Genomic DNA, 15,339 nt, shown 5'->3' on the forward strand with positions numbered 1-15,339 from the left:
AACTTCTGACCTAGGAAATTAGACAGAAGAAATTGATCAGGAGGCCAAAAACTTCACTAAGTTCAAAATATCAAGTGAATAGACTATGAGAGAACTGTGGAATACCCTAAAACAACCAAACATCCAGGAAACAGGTATACCACAAGGAGAGGAAATCCAGGCCAGAGACATAGAGAACATATTCAATGAAATTATGGGAGAAAATTTTCCTAATCTCTCACAAGAGAGGCCCATCCAGATATAAGAAACTCACAGAACACCAAGCACACAGGACCAAAGAAGAAACTCTCCAAGGCATATCATAGTTAAAGCTCTTAACAATGAAAACAAACAGAGAGTGTTAAATGCATCAAGAAAAAAACAACTCACAACATACAAAGGTAAGCCCATCATAATTACATCAGATTTTTCAATGGAAACCCTGAAAGCCAGAAGGGCCTGGAATGGAACACTTCAAATTCTAAAAAACTATGGCTTCCAACCCAAGCAACTCTACCCAGAAAAACTATCCCTCATGATAGATGATGAAAGAAAAACTTTCCATGAAAAAAGTCAACTCTATGATTACATGAACACAAAGCCAAACCTACAGAGAATACTTGAGGAAATATACCACACAGAACAGTCAAACAAGCAATCTCAAAAGCCAATAAAAAGATCACAATAACCAAAATAAACCATGCTCAAAATAGTACAAAGCACAGGAAAGTACCAAACCCCATAAAACACCACATCATGGCAGGGATAAATTCAAACCACACAGTAATAACCTTAAATATTAATGGTCTTAACTCACCCATCAAAAGACACAAGTTATGGGGCTAGAGTTATGGCTTAGCACTTAAGGTGCTTCCTGAAAAACCAAAGGACCTCAGTTCAATTCCCCAGTACCCATGTAAGCCAGGTGCACAAGGTGGCACATAAATCTGGAGTTTGTTTGCAGTGGCTGGAAGTCCTGGCATATTCATATTCTCTCTCTCTCTCTCTCCCTCTCCTTCTCTCCCTCTCCCCTTTTCCCTCTCTCAAATAAATAAATAAAAATAAAATATTTTAAAAAGAAGGCACAAGTTATCAGAGTGGATCAAGAAAAGATGGACTCTTCTTATTCTGTCTTCAAGAAACCCACTTAACAACTAAAGATAGATACCTCCACAGAGTGCAAGGATGGATATTGCTATTCCAAACATATGGAAATAAAAAACAGTTGTTGCTATTTTAATATCTGCTAAAATAGACTTCAAACCAAAAGTAATCAAAAAGTGCCAAGAAGGCCACTTCTTACTCATCAAAGGAATGATCCAACTTGAGTACATCACAATCCTAAGTATATATGCACCAAACACAGATGCACCACAGTTTATAAAACAAAATATACTTGACAACACCATCATAGTCAGAGACTTCAATACTCCACTATCATCTATAGACAGATAATCAAGAAGAAAATCAACAGAGAAATAATAGAGCTCCACATCATAGATCAACTAGACATAACAGTCATCTACAAAACTTTCCACCCCAACTCTACAGAATACACATTCTTCTCAGCAGCCCACAGAACTTTATCTAAAAATGATCATATATTATGCCATAAAGTCAGGAAAACTGAAGTGACTTCCTGCATCATGTCAGATCACAATGTTTTAGAGCTAGGAATTAACAATAAGAAACACATCAAGAATTCCACAAGTTCCAGGAGACTAAGCAACACACTTTTAAACAATGAATGGGTCATGGAAGAAATCAACAAAGAAATTGTACAATTCCTAGAATTGAATGATAATGAAAACACAACCTGCCAAAACTTTTGGGACTCAATGAAAGCAGTCATAAGGGGAAAATTCATAGCACTAAATGCCTTCATTACAAAGACAGAGAAATCCCAAATTAATAACCTTAACTGTCCACCTAAAGGCACTGGAAAAGCAAGAAGAATCCAACCCAAAGAGCTCCAGATGTAAAGAAATAATCAAGATTAGAGAAGAAATTAATAAATTGGAAATTAAAAAAATTTAATTATGAAACGAAGAGATGGTTCTTTGAAAAAATAAACAATAATGACAGACCCCTGTCCAATTTGACCATGAAAAAAAGAAAATGCTGAAATTAACAAAATCAGAAATGAAAAAGGAGAAATCACAACAGACATCAATGAAACTGAAAGAATCACCAGGGCATACTTCCAAAACCTCTACTCTACAAAGCTGGAAAATCTGGAAGAAATGAATGAATTCCTAGACATATGCCACCCACCAAAACTAAACTCAGAGATTAATCTCCTAAACAAACCTATTGTATCCAAGGAGACTGAAAAGGTAATCACAAACATCTCCCAAAAGAAAAGTCCAGGACTGCATGACTTCTCAGTCATATTCTATCAAGCCTTCATTGAACACCTGAAATCAATTATTCTCAAAACTTTTTCACATAATCAGAGACCAGGAAGTCTTCCCAACTCCTTTTAGGAAGCTAGCCTAACTCTAATAACCAAAACCAGATAGCGATGCAACAAGGAAATAAAATTAGAGACCTATATCCCTGATGAACTTAGATGCAACAATCCTGAACAAAATCCTTGCAAACTGAGATCAACAATATATCAAAAGCATTATCCACCTTGACCAAATAAGCTTCATCCCAGGAACACAGGGATAGTTCAACATATGGAAATCAGTCAACATAATACACAACATAAATGAACTTAACCATAAGAACCACATGATCATCTCAATTGATGCAAAGAAGGCCTTTGACAAAATACAACACTTCATAATCAAACTGCTAACAATAATAGGCAGGGAGGGTTTATATCTCAACACAATAAAGACTACAATAAAACACCTAAAGCCTAAATAATGCTTAATGGAGAAAGACTCAAGGAGTTCCCACTGAGATTAGGAACAAGACAGGGGTGCCTACTCTCACTCCAGCTCTTCAATAGGGTACTAGAGTACTAGCCCAAGCAATAAGACAGGAGAAAGAAATAAAGGGGATTCAATTGGAAAGGAATAAGTCAAGTTAGCCCTATTTTTAGATGACTTAATCTTATACATAAGTGACCCGAAAGTCTCCATCTCAAAACTTTTAAAGGTGATTAATTCCTTCAGTAAAGTGTCCAGATATAAAATCAATGCACAAAACTCAGAAGTTTTTCTATATGCAAAGGACAAATGTACAGAGAAAGAAATCAATGGGGCTATCTCATTTTTAATAGCAAAAAAATTCAAATACCTTGGAATAACACTAACAAGGATTAAAGACCTATATAACAAAAACACTAAAAAAAAAAAAAAAAAAAAAAACCTCAAGCTGGGCATGGTGGCACACGCCTTTAATCCCAGCACTCAGCAGGCAGAGGTAGGAGGATCACCATGAGTTCAAGGCCACCCTACGACTATAGTTAATTCCAGGTCAGCCTGGGCCAGAGTGAGACCCTACCTTGAAAAATCAAAACAAAAAAAAAAAAAAAAAAAAAAAAAAAACTCAAGAAAGAAATTGAGGAGGATTTGAGAAGAGAGAAAGACTCCTAGGCTCCTAGATAGGTAGAATTAATATTGTGGAAATGCCAATTCTAGTAAAAGCAATATACAGATTTAATGCAGTACCAATAAAAATATAAGCATTGCCAGGCATGGTGGCGCAAACCTTTAATCCCAGCACTCGGGAGGCAGAGGTAGGAGGATCGCCGTGAGTTCAAGGCCACCCTGAGACTACATAGTGAATTCCAGGTCAGCCTGAGCCAGAGTGAGACCCTACCTCGAAAAACCAAATATATATATATACACACATACAGGCATCATACTTCACAGAGATTGAAAAACTGATCTTAAAATTCATATAGAATGGCATAAGGCCTCAGATATCCAAATATATCCTCAGCAAACAAAACCCCTCTTGAGGTATCACCCTACTCAGATCTAAGCTATATTATAAAGCCATAGTAACAAAAACAGTATGGTACTGAAATAAAAACAGAAACATAGACCAATGGAACAGAATTGAAGACCCAGAACTTAGGTCAAATAATGACAGCTACTTAATCTTTGACAAAGGTGCTAATGAGGGAGACTGGAGAAAAGACAGCATCTTCAACAAATGGTGCTGGGCAAATTTGATGACCATATGTATAAAAATGAAATTAGACCCACTCATCTCTCCATACACAAAAATCTAGCCTAAATTGACTAAAGACCTCAATATAAGACCTGACACTCTTCAACTACTGGAAGAAAAAATAAGCACACTTTATAATATAGGACTGGGGAAAAAAAACTTCCTAAACAAAACCCCAGTAGCCCAGGAAATTAAGCAAGCACTCAACCAATGGGATCTCATGAAGCTAAAAAGCTGTTGCACAGGCAAACATACCATAAGCAGAGCCAATAGATTACCCACTGAAATCTTTGCCAACTATACTACTGAAAGAAGCCTAATATCTAGAATCTACAAAGAACTCAAAAAACTAAACAATAAAAAAGTCAAACAACCCACTCCAAAAGTGGGGCAGAGAACTGAATAGGGAGTTCTCAGAGGAAGAATTACAAATGGTTAACACACACTTAAGAAAATGCTCAACATCTCTAACCACTAGGGAAATGCAAATTTAAAAAATCTATGAGATTCCACCTTACCCCAGTAAGGATATCAAATGTTTAAAAAAAAAAAATCAAATGAAAACAGATGTTGCCGAGAATGTAGAGAAACAGGAACACTCATTCACTGTTGGTAGAAATGTAAACAGGTACAACCACTATGGAAATCAATATGGGAACTCCTGAAGAGGTTGAATATAGAGTTATAAACAGACCCTGTTATTCCCTTATTGGGCATTTACCCTAAAAGCTCCACACCTCAGTTCAGAGATATTTTCTCAACCATGTTTATAGCTGCTCAATTTATAATAGCTAAGAATTATAATCAGCTCAGGTCACGTATCATTTACAAATGGATAACCAAGATGTGGTATATCTACATGATGGAAGTCTACTCATCAGTAAGAAAAAAATGACAATGAAATTTGTAGAAAAATGGTTGAACTTGGAAAAGAGCATGCTAAGTAAATTCACACAATCATAGTAAGACAATCGTCACATGGTCTCACTCATCAGCAGTTCCTAACATGGATCAGCCCAAGTTGCTGACATACCTGGATGGCACCTTCAGCTTGCACAATATGGAGGGTAGGGCTTCAGGAAAGGCAAAAGGTTACGGGGAAAACACAAAATTAAACTGGTACCATAGAAACCTATATCCTAGAAGTTAGACTAAAAGACTGAGCCCACAATAGGACCTTAGGGGGACCATCTGAATTGAAGGGCCCCGGAGAGGATGAGATGAAGCCCATTACTGAAGTAGACTTAAAATGCATCCAGTATGGCTCAGGGAATTTTTCAGAAGAGGGGTTGGAATGATTGTTAGAGCCACAAGTTGGGACATGATGCAGAGAAATTACCTCTCCCCCATAACTGACTGCTGTCCCTACAGTGCATGACCCACAATCCCCATGGTGTTAACCTGCATCCCCAACGAGGAGGTCCTCTTCAGAAAAGGGGTAGGGAGGAGGGAAAGAACGTTAACAACATGTGTTATTTACATACTAAATGTGTCCATGTCTAATAAAAATAAATTTTTTAAAATATAGCTGGACAAGTAATAAAGTGGGAGTATCCATCTAAAAAAAAAAAAAAAAAGTACGAACTTAAGAACAAACCAGCCAGTGAGTACAGTGATGCTGAACTAAAGCCAGAACTTCAGGTGACAAATTTTTTTTACTCACCAGATACAATGCTGGGCCCTGAGGTATGATGTAAACAAGATGTCATCCCTACTCTTAAAGTGTTCCAAATCTACCTGGAGAGCCTGATAGATGCACTCTAATTGTAACACAAGAAAATTAGAGCTATTGTGGTAGAAAAGAACACCTGCTAAGTAGTGAATTATAGTCAGTGCTGATTGTTACCAGATCCAACCTCTTCTTGCTCAATGAAGCAAAAAGTCCTGGACAAGTCCCCCTCCCTCCCTCATACCCCAGAGTAGTCAGAAGGAGGAAAAGGTTAAGACAAAGTAGAGATTACCCTTGGCAACCTTACCCCAGCGCTGACTGCCATGGAACCACATAGCTAGCTGCATAGCAATGCTCTTATAAAGCCCCCACTTGCCTGCTCTCCCCACCTTCCTACTATGGTGTCTGCCATGCTGCTATGAAACCTGCCTTGCTGCTGGAGTATAAAATGAAAATGCAGGTTGAGCTCAGAGCCAGAGTTTCTTTGGGAGTGATCCCAGCTTCCACCTCCAGGTAAGTAAACTTCTCTCTTCCAGTCTCATTGGTATTGAAGTAATCATTCAAGAAAAATTCCTGCAATACTATAACAAAAGTTTAACCATTGCTGACAGCTTTAATCAACCTGCATAACAAACAACAGTACAACCTCAGATACTGTCCTAGAATTTAGTCAAAAGGTTTTGCTTTTCTTGGTTGGATCTCAGAATCATATAAACGTGAGGTACTCTACAGGATTCATAGCTAGAATTATCCTTAACATTCACGCATCTCTCATCCTCCAGCAGATAAGTCTGGGCATTTTCATCACAAGTACTGTCTTTTTTTCCTTTTATTAAGAATGTTAAAGTTTTACTTTTCCTATGATAAAATCATTTTATGGAGGAGCTGATATTATTGTCACATGATTTGAAGGCCTCTGAAACTAAGTAAGTCATATGCTTTGGGTTTCTTTATAGCGTGTGAACTATGATCCCTGTCTCCACCAAGAACAATTCTTAATGATGATCTTAATTTTGAATCCCAGAGAGGCTGTAAGCATGAAAAGTAATGAATTTTAAACTTACATTAACTAGAATAACTTCAAAAGAATTCCACGAGAACTGTGAAGAATGCTCAAGAGGTCACCATGCAGTGACTCAGGGTCAACAGAAAGTCATTGGTTTTCCAAGCCTTCCTTTCGCATCATGCTTACAAAATCTCATTGACCAAAGAGTTATGTGAGGAGGAGGAGGAGGAAGAGAAGGAGGAAGCAAATTCAGCCTTCCTTAAAAGGAGGTAACTCGGGAATGGGGAGATTAAAGCCATTTGCTTGCAAGCCTGCTGACCTGGGTTCAATCCTCACAGCCCCACATAAAGCCAGACACAAAGTGACACATGCATCTTTAATCCTAGTGTGCTTATGAAAATAAGAGGCAGAGCAAGGAGAATCCAGAACCTTGCAAGCTGCAATGGCAAGAAAATCCCTGTCTTCAAAGAAAGTCAAAGAGGGGAGAACACAAGGCTGTCCTCTGGCCTCCACAGGCACACTGTGGCACACACATGTACACACACACACATATTCATACACTCAAAAAATAATAAAATAGGGAAAATGTAAAGGAGGAGACACAAGGTCACATGGCAAAGGGTGTAGATAAAAGAGGAAGGAAAGGCAGCCATTTCTGTAATATAAGAAGTATGAAAAAAAGTACTATTGGCAGAAGCTTTAAATAAAAAGACCAATCAAAGTGCAGGATAGCTATTTTAAGAAGCTTTCCCACTTCACAACCCCAAGATCATTGTTTCTAAATCTTTTTTTTTGTTGTTGTTATTTTTATTTATTTGAGAGTGACAGAGAGAGAAAGAGGCAGATAGATAGAGAGAGGAAGAGAGAATGGGCGCGCCAGGGCCTCCAGCCACTGCAAACGAGCTCCAGACGCGTGCGCCCCCTTGTGCATCTGGCTAACGTGGGACCTGGGGAATCGAGCCTCGAACCGGGGTCCTTAGACTTCACAGGCAAGCGCTTAACCACTAAGCCATCTCTCCAGCCCGAGATCATTGTTTCTAAATACTATCTAAATCAACAACAACAAAAAATGTGTCATTCAAAACCATGATACAGTGATTAAAAAAAAAATAACTGTACTGAGAGCCATTTCAGTGTACCAAGCTCTGTGCTGGGCATATCACATACACTAACTCATTTCTCCTCAGAAAGCTAAGGTGGGAGAGCTGGGCATGGTGGCACACGCTTTTAACCCCAGCACTCGGGAGGTAGAGGAAGGAGGATCACCATGAGTTCGAGGCCAGCCTGAGACTGCATAATAAATTCCTGGGCTAGAACAAGACCCTACCTCAAAAAAAAAGGGGGGGCTAAGATAAGTTTATGGGGGTATTACTACCCTAAGTACAGATGATAAAATGAAAAATCTGAGAAGTTTAGTAACTTGTTCACAGTTATACCACTACAATGCACAGAATACAGTTATGACGATCACCTGGTCTTCCCTTTCTTTACTGAGCAAGGTCATGTGATGGCTTTCACATATAAATCATTTTTGCTAAATATAGAATCCCCAGAATTAAAATTTTAGCAAGTGAACCACCAAGAGGAAATTACAGCACAGGTCAGCCATGAAATTGCAGTGTGTATTTTTAGGGCCACTATATACTAACAGACGAGGCCTATTTGTTTTCCTTTCCCAGCAATATTGAATTTTGAAATTGCTTCCTTGGTTCAAAAAGTTCTGATGCCATTTGTGTCATGTCAGTTGCAAAACAAATTCAAGTAATCCTGAGGAATCTAATCATCACGTGTCAACCAAAGAGGAGGGCTACATTTTTCATTCCATGAATAATGCATTTTTAATGAAACCATTTCACTTCTCAAGTTTGAAAATTATAGCTTACACCTTCCTTCCTATCCCATTGTTATGCTCTGTGTGGCCATTTGCCTGCCTTTGCGAACAACACAGGAGGCAGAGATGAGAGAAATCAGGCAGATAGTATGAGCATTCAGGGTCACTCGGTATTCAGTCACTGCCAGAGAAAACTTTCCACCTTAAGAGATCAGATTCTCCCTTAGTGTAACCCATTTACTTTCCCTCCTGAAATACACAATTTTCCATTTGTTCCAGGTGTTGGCTTCCATCAATGTCTAGCATGGGGTAAAAAGCTCAAACAATAAAACTAAGTCTTGCCTCAGTAATCTTGTCAGAATTCCCCAGAGGAAGTTCTAAAACGGCCCACTTTTCAAAGTGACATAACAAGCAGTGAACCATTGAGCAATTCAGCTGAAGTACAAAGATCTGGCTGTTTATCCTAGAGCATTTCCAAAACATCATTTTTAAAGGGGGGAGGGGATGAGGAAAGAAGAGAAAGACAGCATTCACTTATGATCAATATTAGGGGTTACAAGAGGTTTCATTACACATGAAGATTCCAATCTATTGTCTCTAAGTAGTGTCTATGAAAAGGGCTATGTGGAGAAGTATGAGAGACTACATCAGGATATGACAGGAAAAGGGCAGCAATTAGTAATGCCTGCTTTGTTACATAAGGGGTAGGGCTCAGTAGTTCATGAGTCATCATAACTTCATTCTTCAAAAAGTTACAAATGTTTATCTGGTACATCCTCTTCTTCATATAAACAACTTAAAAATATCTTTATAAAAATATTACTTTTTTTTAATTGAAAGAGAGAAGAAACACAGAGAGGATGTACACACCAGAGTCTCCTGCCACTGCAAACTCCAGATGCATGCACCACTTTGTATATCTGGCTTTACATGGGTACTAGGGAATTGAACTCAAGCCTTCAGGCCTCACAAGCAAGTACCTTTAACTACTGAGCCATCTTTCCAGTCCCTAAAAGTAAGTATCTTTTAATAACTGATGGCACTGAAAAGTTACAGTGGGGGCCTGCAAAGCCTAAGGACACAAGTTTGATTCCCCAGTACCCATGTAAACGAGATACACATGGTAGCACATACATCTTGTGTCTGGAGTTGTTTGTCGTGGCTAGAGACACTGTTGTGCCTATTCTTTCTCTCTATCTCTCTGTCTCTCTCTCTCTCTCCCTCTCTCTCTCTCTTTCTCTCTCTCTCTCTCAAATAAATAATAATAATAAAATATTTCTTTAAGTTATAGTGGGTATCAGCACTTTTCCACAATGGGCCATAGTTCAGAAAAGTGATCTAAGGTTTTGTCTAGACAACTTAAGACACCTATACATGCTTACATATTTATTGATCAGACCCAAGATCCATAAAATTGGCATTAGGCAAATGGATTTCTCTCTGAAAATAAATAAGTGTCCTTTCTTATTCTCACCCACAGTTTAGAAATGGAGTGCTATAGAATGGCTGCATCACCATATCTTTCCATGGCCCCAGAATCAAATAAGCAGCTTTTCTCTAAGCACATGGTCAAACAATGCTGAGAAATTTGTTCAATAAAAGAAATGCAGCCCTGTAGCAAGACTATAGGGATTGACTGCATCCAATCATTAGGTAGGAGTTAACTGCCTTTGTCTGCTAGCTCATTAAGGCTCAAAAATAATAGCTGTCCTCCTAGTTAGCATTTATTCTGTCTCCCCTTATCACCTTGGAGTGAGAAAAACAACCATATTGACTGATGTCAACAGAGACCTGAGAACAAATAGTGTTTTGTTCATTAATGAAAGGAAAAGAGATGCCGCCATCCTTGAACCAAGCAGGCTTGTCTATATACAGGAAGAAGTAGTCCTTGTTCCTCCATTATTTTTCTCGTCTCTTTCTTTCCCATTATGTTTTCTTTTCTTTTTACCTTCCTTAGCTTTCTTTCCCTTTGTTTCCTTAACATTTGTCTTGCTTCCTTTCAGTTTTCTCTTCTTTCTTTCCTATTCACTTTCCTTTTAATCTTTATTTTACTTTCCATATCAAAACTATTGCTAAGGGGCTGAGGATGGGCTGGCGGCGGGTCCCGGTCCAGTGGCCGGCGCTGCGGGCGGCGGGCCATGATGGGTCTGATTGAGTCGGGTCTGGCCCGGGTGCCCAGCTGGAGGGGGAGGCCGTGAATGGGCGGCAGAGTCTACGCGGCTCCGTTCGGCTGACTGAGAAGCTGGGCTGGCTGCAGGAAGAATGACAAGAGCAAACACTTTAATGTTGCCACATTGGTAGGAGTGTCCTTGCTGATACTTGTAAGACTGGCCAGCCTCTCCAGTTTTGCATCTCACCTGCTCATTCATTCAGGAAGATTTACTGAGCACTTCCATGAGCCAGGAACCATGCGGGGCCAGCGAAGCCTACTGCTTGGCCCAGCCCGCCTCTGCCTGCGCCTCCTTCTGCTCCTGGGCTACAGGCGACGCTGCCCACCTCTGCTCCGAAGCCTTGTACAGCGTTGGCGCTATGGCAGAGTTTGCCTGCGCTCCCTGCTCTACAACTCCTTTGGGGGCAGCGACACTGCTGTTGATGCTGCCTTTGAGCCTGTTTACTGGCTGGTGGACAATGTGATCCGTTGGTTTGGGGTGGTGTTCGTGGTTCTGGTGATTGTGCTAACTGGCTCCATCGTGGCCATCGCCTACGTGTGTCCTGCCCCTCATCCTCCGAACCTACTCAGTGCCACGGCTCTGCTGGCATTTCTTCTATAGTCACTGGAACCTGATCCTCATTGTCTTCCATTACTACCAGGCAATCACCACTCCTCCTGGGTACCCACCTCAGGGCAGGAATGACATTGCTACAGTCTCCATTTGCAAGAAGTGCATTTATCCTAAGCCAGCCCGAACTCACCACTGCAGCATCTGTAATATGTGTGTGCTGAAGATGGATCATCACTGCCCTTGGCTAAATAACTGTGTGGGCCACTATAACCACCGGTACTTCTTCTCTTTCTGCTTTTTCATGACTCTGGGCTGTGTCTACTGTAGCCATGGAAGTTGGGACCTTTTCCGCGAGGCTTATGCTGCCATTGAGACTTACCACCAGACCCCACCACCCACCTTCTCCTTTCGAGAAAGGATAACTCACAAGAGTCTTGTCTACCTCTGGTTCCTGTGCAGTTCCGTGGCACTGGCCTTGGGTGCTCTAACTGTATGGCATGCCATTCTCATCAGTCGGGGAGAGACTAGCATCGAAAGGCACATCAACAAGAAGGAGAGACGTCGTTTACAAGCCAAAGGCAGGGTTTTTAGGAATCCTTACAACTATGGCTGCTTGGACAACTGGAAGGTGTTCCTGGGTGTGGACACAGGAAGGCATTGGCTGACTCGGGTGCTGTTACCTTCTAGTCACCTACCCCATGGGAATGGAATGAGCTGGGATCCCCCTCCCTGGGTGACTGCTCACTCAGCCTCTGTGATGGCAGTGTGAGCCAGACTGACAGTCACAGCCCTTGTTCTGCTGCCTGTGTTGTCAAGAGCCTCCAAAAGGCAGCTTTTTTTTTTGGAAATCTATGATCATAAGAGCCATTGGGCCTGTCTTAGGGCACTATGCAGGGACACCTTAAAGACCAATCTTCTGGCCACTAAAAAAGCAAGATGCAGTTGGAGAAATCCTAGCATTGACTGGCCATAGCCTATCTAGATCTGAATTCTCAGGTTGGGGAGCAGTATATACTGTTTGCCTCTGAAATGTGAGAAGACTACATAGCTTTGAATAATGAACAAAAGACCCTTCCTCCAGTGAGGTGGAAGGTGAGGACTAATCTGGATAGTTGTCCTTTGACCTCCACATGTATAGTGTTGCAAACATGCACCTGAACTCACAAACATGAGTACATACATACATATATACACATGGAAACACCAAAGAAACAGAAAGAACAGAAACTGGGCACCAACATTCACCTCTCTTTGCTTCCTGACTACAGACACAATGTGATCAGCAGCCTTATCTTTCCTGTGATGATGAAGTGCACCCCATTTAACTGTAATCCAAAATACACCTCTCTTTCTTTAAATTGGCTTTGTCAGATTTTTATCACAATGAGAAAAGAAGTAGGGACAAAGTTGTGATAACTTGACCATGTGGTTCTTAGGCATTTAAAATTGGTTTTGTGGGGAAAATGTAGGAGAGTGAAATTTAGGGCTAAAGAGGCCCTAAATTTCTGTAAACTTTGCTTAAAGAGCTATTCTGGTGGTAGTTTAGAAGACATAAATACAAACAGAACTGTGTACATATGAGATTTCAAAGGGGAACAAGGATAACCAATCAAGACATATGTTACTGTACCACATTGTTAGAGAAAAAGAAAAACTTCCTATACTTCCTGAAACCCACTGGTGAGTGAAATTTGTGGCATTATGCCTCACCACCAAGAGGGTGAATGAAGGTGGGAACACTAATCAAGGCCACAGCATCATGTTTTAGAATGTGAACACCAGAGAGCCTTGTGGCTGGGCTATGTACTTACTAGAGTGAAGTACTAACCTGAGGCCTCTTCTGAGGCTTTGAGCATGAACATTAACTTCAGCTTCATGAGGTCAATGACATTGACTTATTGTTTGCATTTCCTATCTCCTTGTCAGGATCTGCAATTAAAAAAAAAAAAAACTATTTGTTTTCTAGGAGAGAGAGAGAAGAGAGACAGAATGAGCATGCCAGGGCCTCTAGCCACTGCAAATGAACTCCAGGTGCCACCTTGTGTATCTGGCTTTACATGGATATTGGGGAATCAAACCCAGGTCCTTTGGCTTTGCAGGTAAGTGCTTAACCACTGATCCATCTCTCCAGCCCCTGTAATTTTTTTTGAAAAACTATAAATATATGAATTTGGTATAATCAATCACAGTATACCAAGGAACCTGGGGATTGATTAAGTGCTTCTAGCCAGCAAAAGATTTGCTGAGCACTTGGATGGGATACCTTCCAGTGAGTTGTTGGCCAGGGAGGTCCCTGATGCCCCCAAAACATTACAGGCGATTGTTAAGGCCCTTGGCTTCCCACCAGGAATAGATGGTAAGACCCTACTGCTGAAGACTTCACATACTTGGGCTGCAAGGCCACTGAAAAATCCTGTGGGAACTGAGCTGATAACCTCCTCCATGTAGACCACCTGACAGAAAGCTGTAATAAGCCATTCTGCATGCAGTTCAATGGGAGAGAGAGAAATCACCAGTGAAGATACTCAACAGTGGACACTGCAAGCCTTATATTTTTCCAGCCGGGCCAAATGAGCCAACAAGTGGCATGTCTGTCATGGTGGAAACCAACTTCCCTCTAATGGGACTGGAGGCCCACTCCATGGGAGGGAATACATCCCTGATACTGAAAACCTAAAACAGGTGTACTCATGAGCCCTAGGGGTGTAATGTCTGCTGCTGTCTGGCTAAATGTATATACTATGCTTATCAAACTGCCCTGTAAGCACGTCTCTTAATGTTCATACCCATATGTTAATGCTACTCTCACTTTTGGTAGAAAACCTTCTCTTTTCAGACAGCAGTGACCTTGAGATGACTCAGAAGGCATCATGGTGCTGGGAAGAAGTGACAGAGGTATGCTCAGCACTACAGTATCTCTATCACACCTTCCAAGGCTCAGGGTCCATTGCAGAAGAGGTGGCAGAAAGAATGTAAAAGCCAAAGGAAGGGTAGAACTCCTTACAATGTGCTCCTCCAGACACAAAATGACCTGGATACCCATGGCCTCACAGTACCTGACACTACCTACACAAGACCATCATAATAGGAGGAAAAGATCATGACCTCAAAACAAAAGAGAGACTGATTGAGAGGGGGAGGGGATATGATGGAAAATGGAGTTTCAAAAGGGAAAGTGGGGGGATGGAGGGCATTACCATGGGATATTGTTTACAATCATGGAAGTTGTTAATAAAAAACAATAAATTCAAAAATTAAAAATTAAAATGAAAAATATTTGCTGAGCACCACTATATACAAAAGACACTCATGAAAATGCACTGTTGGATATTTCATCAAATAAGTGATTGTTCTGTGTAGTACTGTTTCCACCTCTGGGTTTCCTTGTGGAAATGCATTCACCCCTCCATGCCCCCACACAATGTCTCAAAATTCAATTAATCCTCATAGGCTCAGCTGCTGCCTGCTTCCTTCCAAACTGTCCTTGATCCTTTGACAACATTCTCCCCTGAAATCCCATATTGTTTTATGCCCTCTTTGAAAGTACTATTCATCACTGTTATTACATAATAATTACTTGCATGTACTCCTTATTCTCCTTTTTAAAAGAAAACATACTATTTCTTTATCAGTCAGTATTTACACCCCATAGAATGTCCAACACAGGGCCACATAAACATCATAGTCATACTTTTCAAATAAATGCATACAAAATAGTATAGAATATTACAGTATGCTTATTAGAGTCCACAACAATATGCCCTACTGGAACCCATGTATGCGATTATTTGGAAGAAGGATCTCCTCAAGTATGGTTAAATTATGGAATTTAAAATGAGATCATTCTGGATTTATTAGGTAGGCCTTAATCCAATCACATGCATCCTACAGGTGACTGAAGAGAAAAAACAAACTAAAAAGGCCAAATGAAGATCTATCAGAAAATGAAGGAATGGTACTATAAGCCAAAAAAAGATATAAAAGCCCAAATTAAGGA

General features: G+C 40.5%; 1 protein-coding gene across 1 annotated transcript; it reads left to right on the forward strand.

Moving 5' to 3' along the window:
* Window positions 1-10,705: 10,705 nt before the first annotated feature.
* On the forward strand, window positions 10,706-12,288 carry LOC123454745 (palmitoyltransferase ZDHHC16-like). The gene is given in 2 exon segments (XM_045133954.1): window positions 10,706-11,323; window positions 11,325-12,288. Coding segments are annotated over 2 exon segments (1,083 nt in total). The 5' UTR covers window positions 10,706-11,027; the 3' UTR covers window positions 12,112-12,288.
* The last annotated feature ends 3,051 nt before the right edge of the window (window positions 12,289-15,339 follow it).

Source organism: Jaculus jaculus, chromosome 14 (assembly GCF_020740685.1).
Source record: "Jaculus jaculus isolate mJacJac1 chromosome 14, mJacJac1.mat.Y.cur, whole genome shotgun sequence".
Lineage (NCBI taxonomy): Eukaryota > Metazoa > Chordata > Mammalia > Rodentia > Dipodidae > Jaculus > Jaculus jaculus.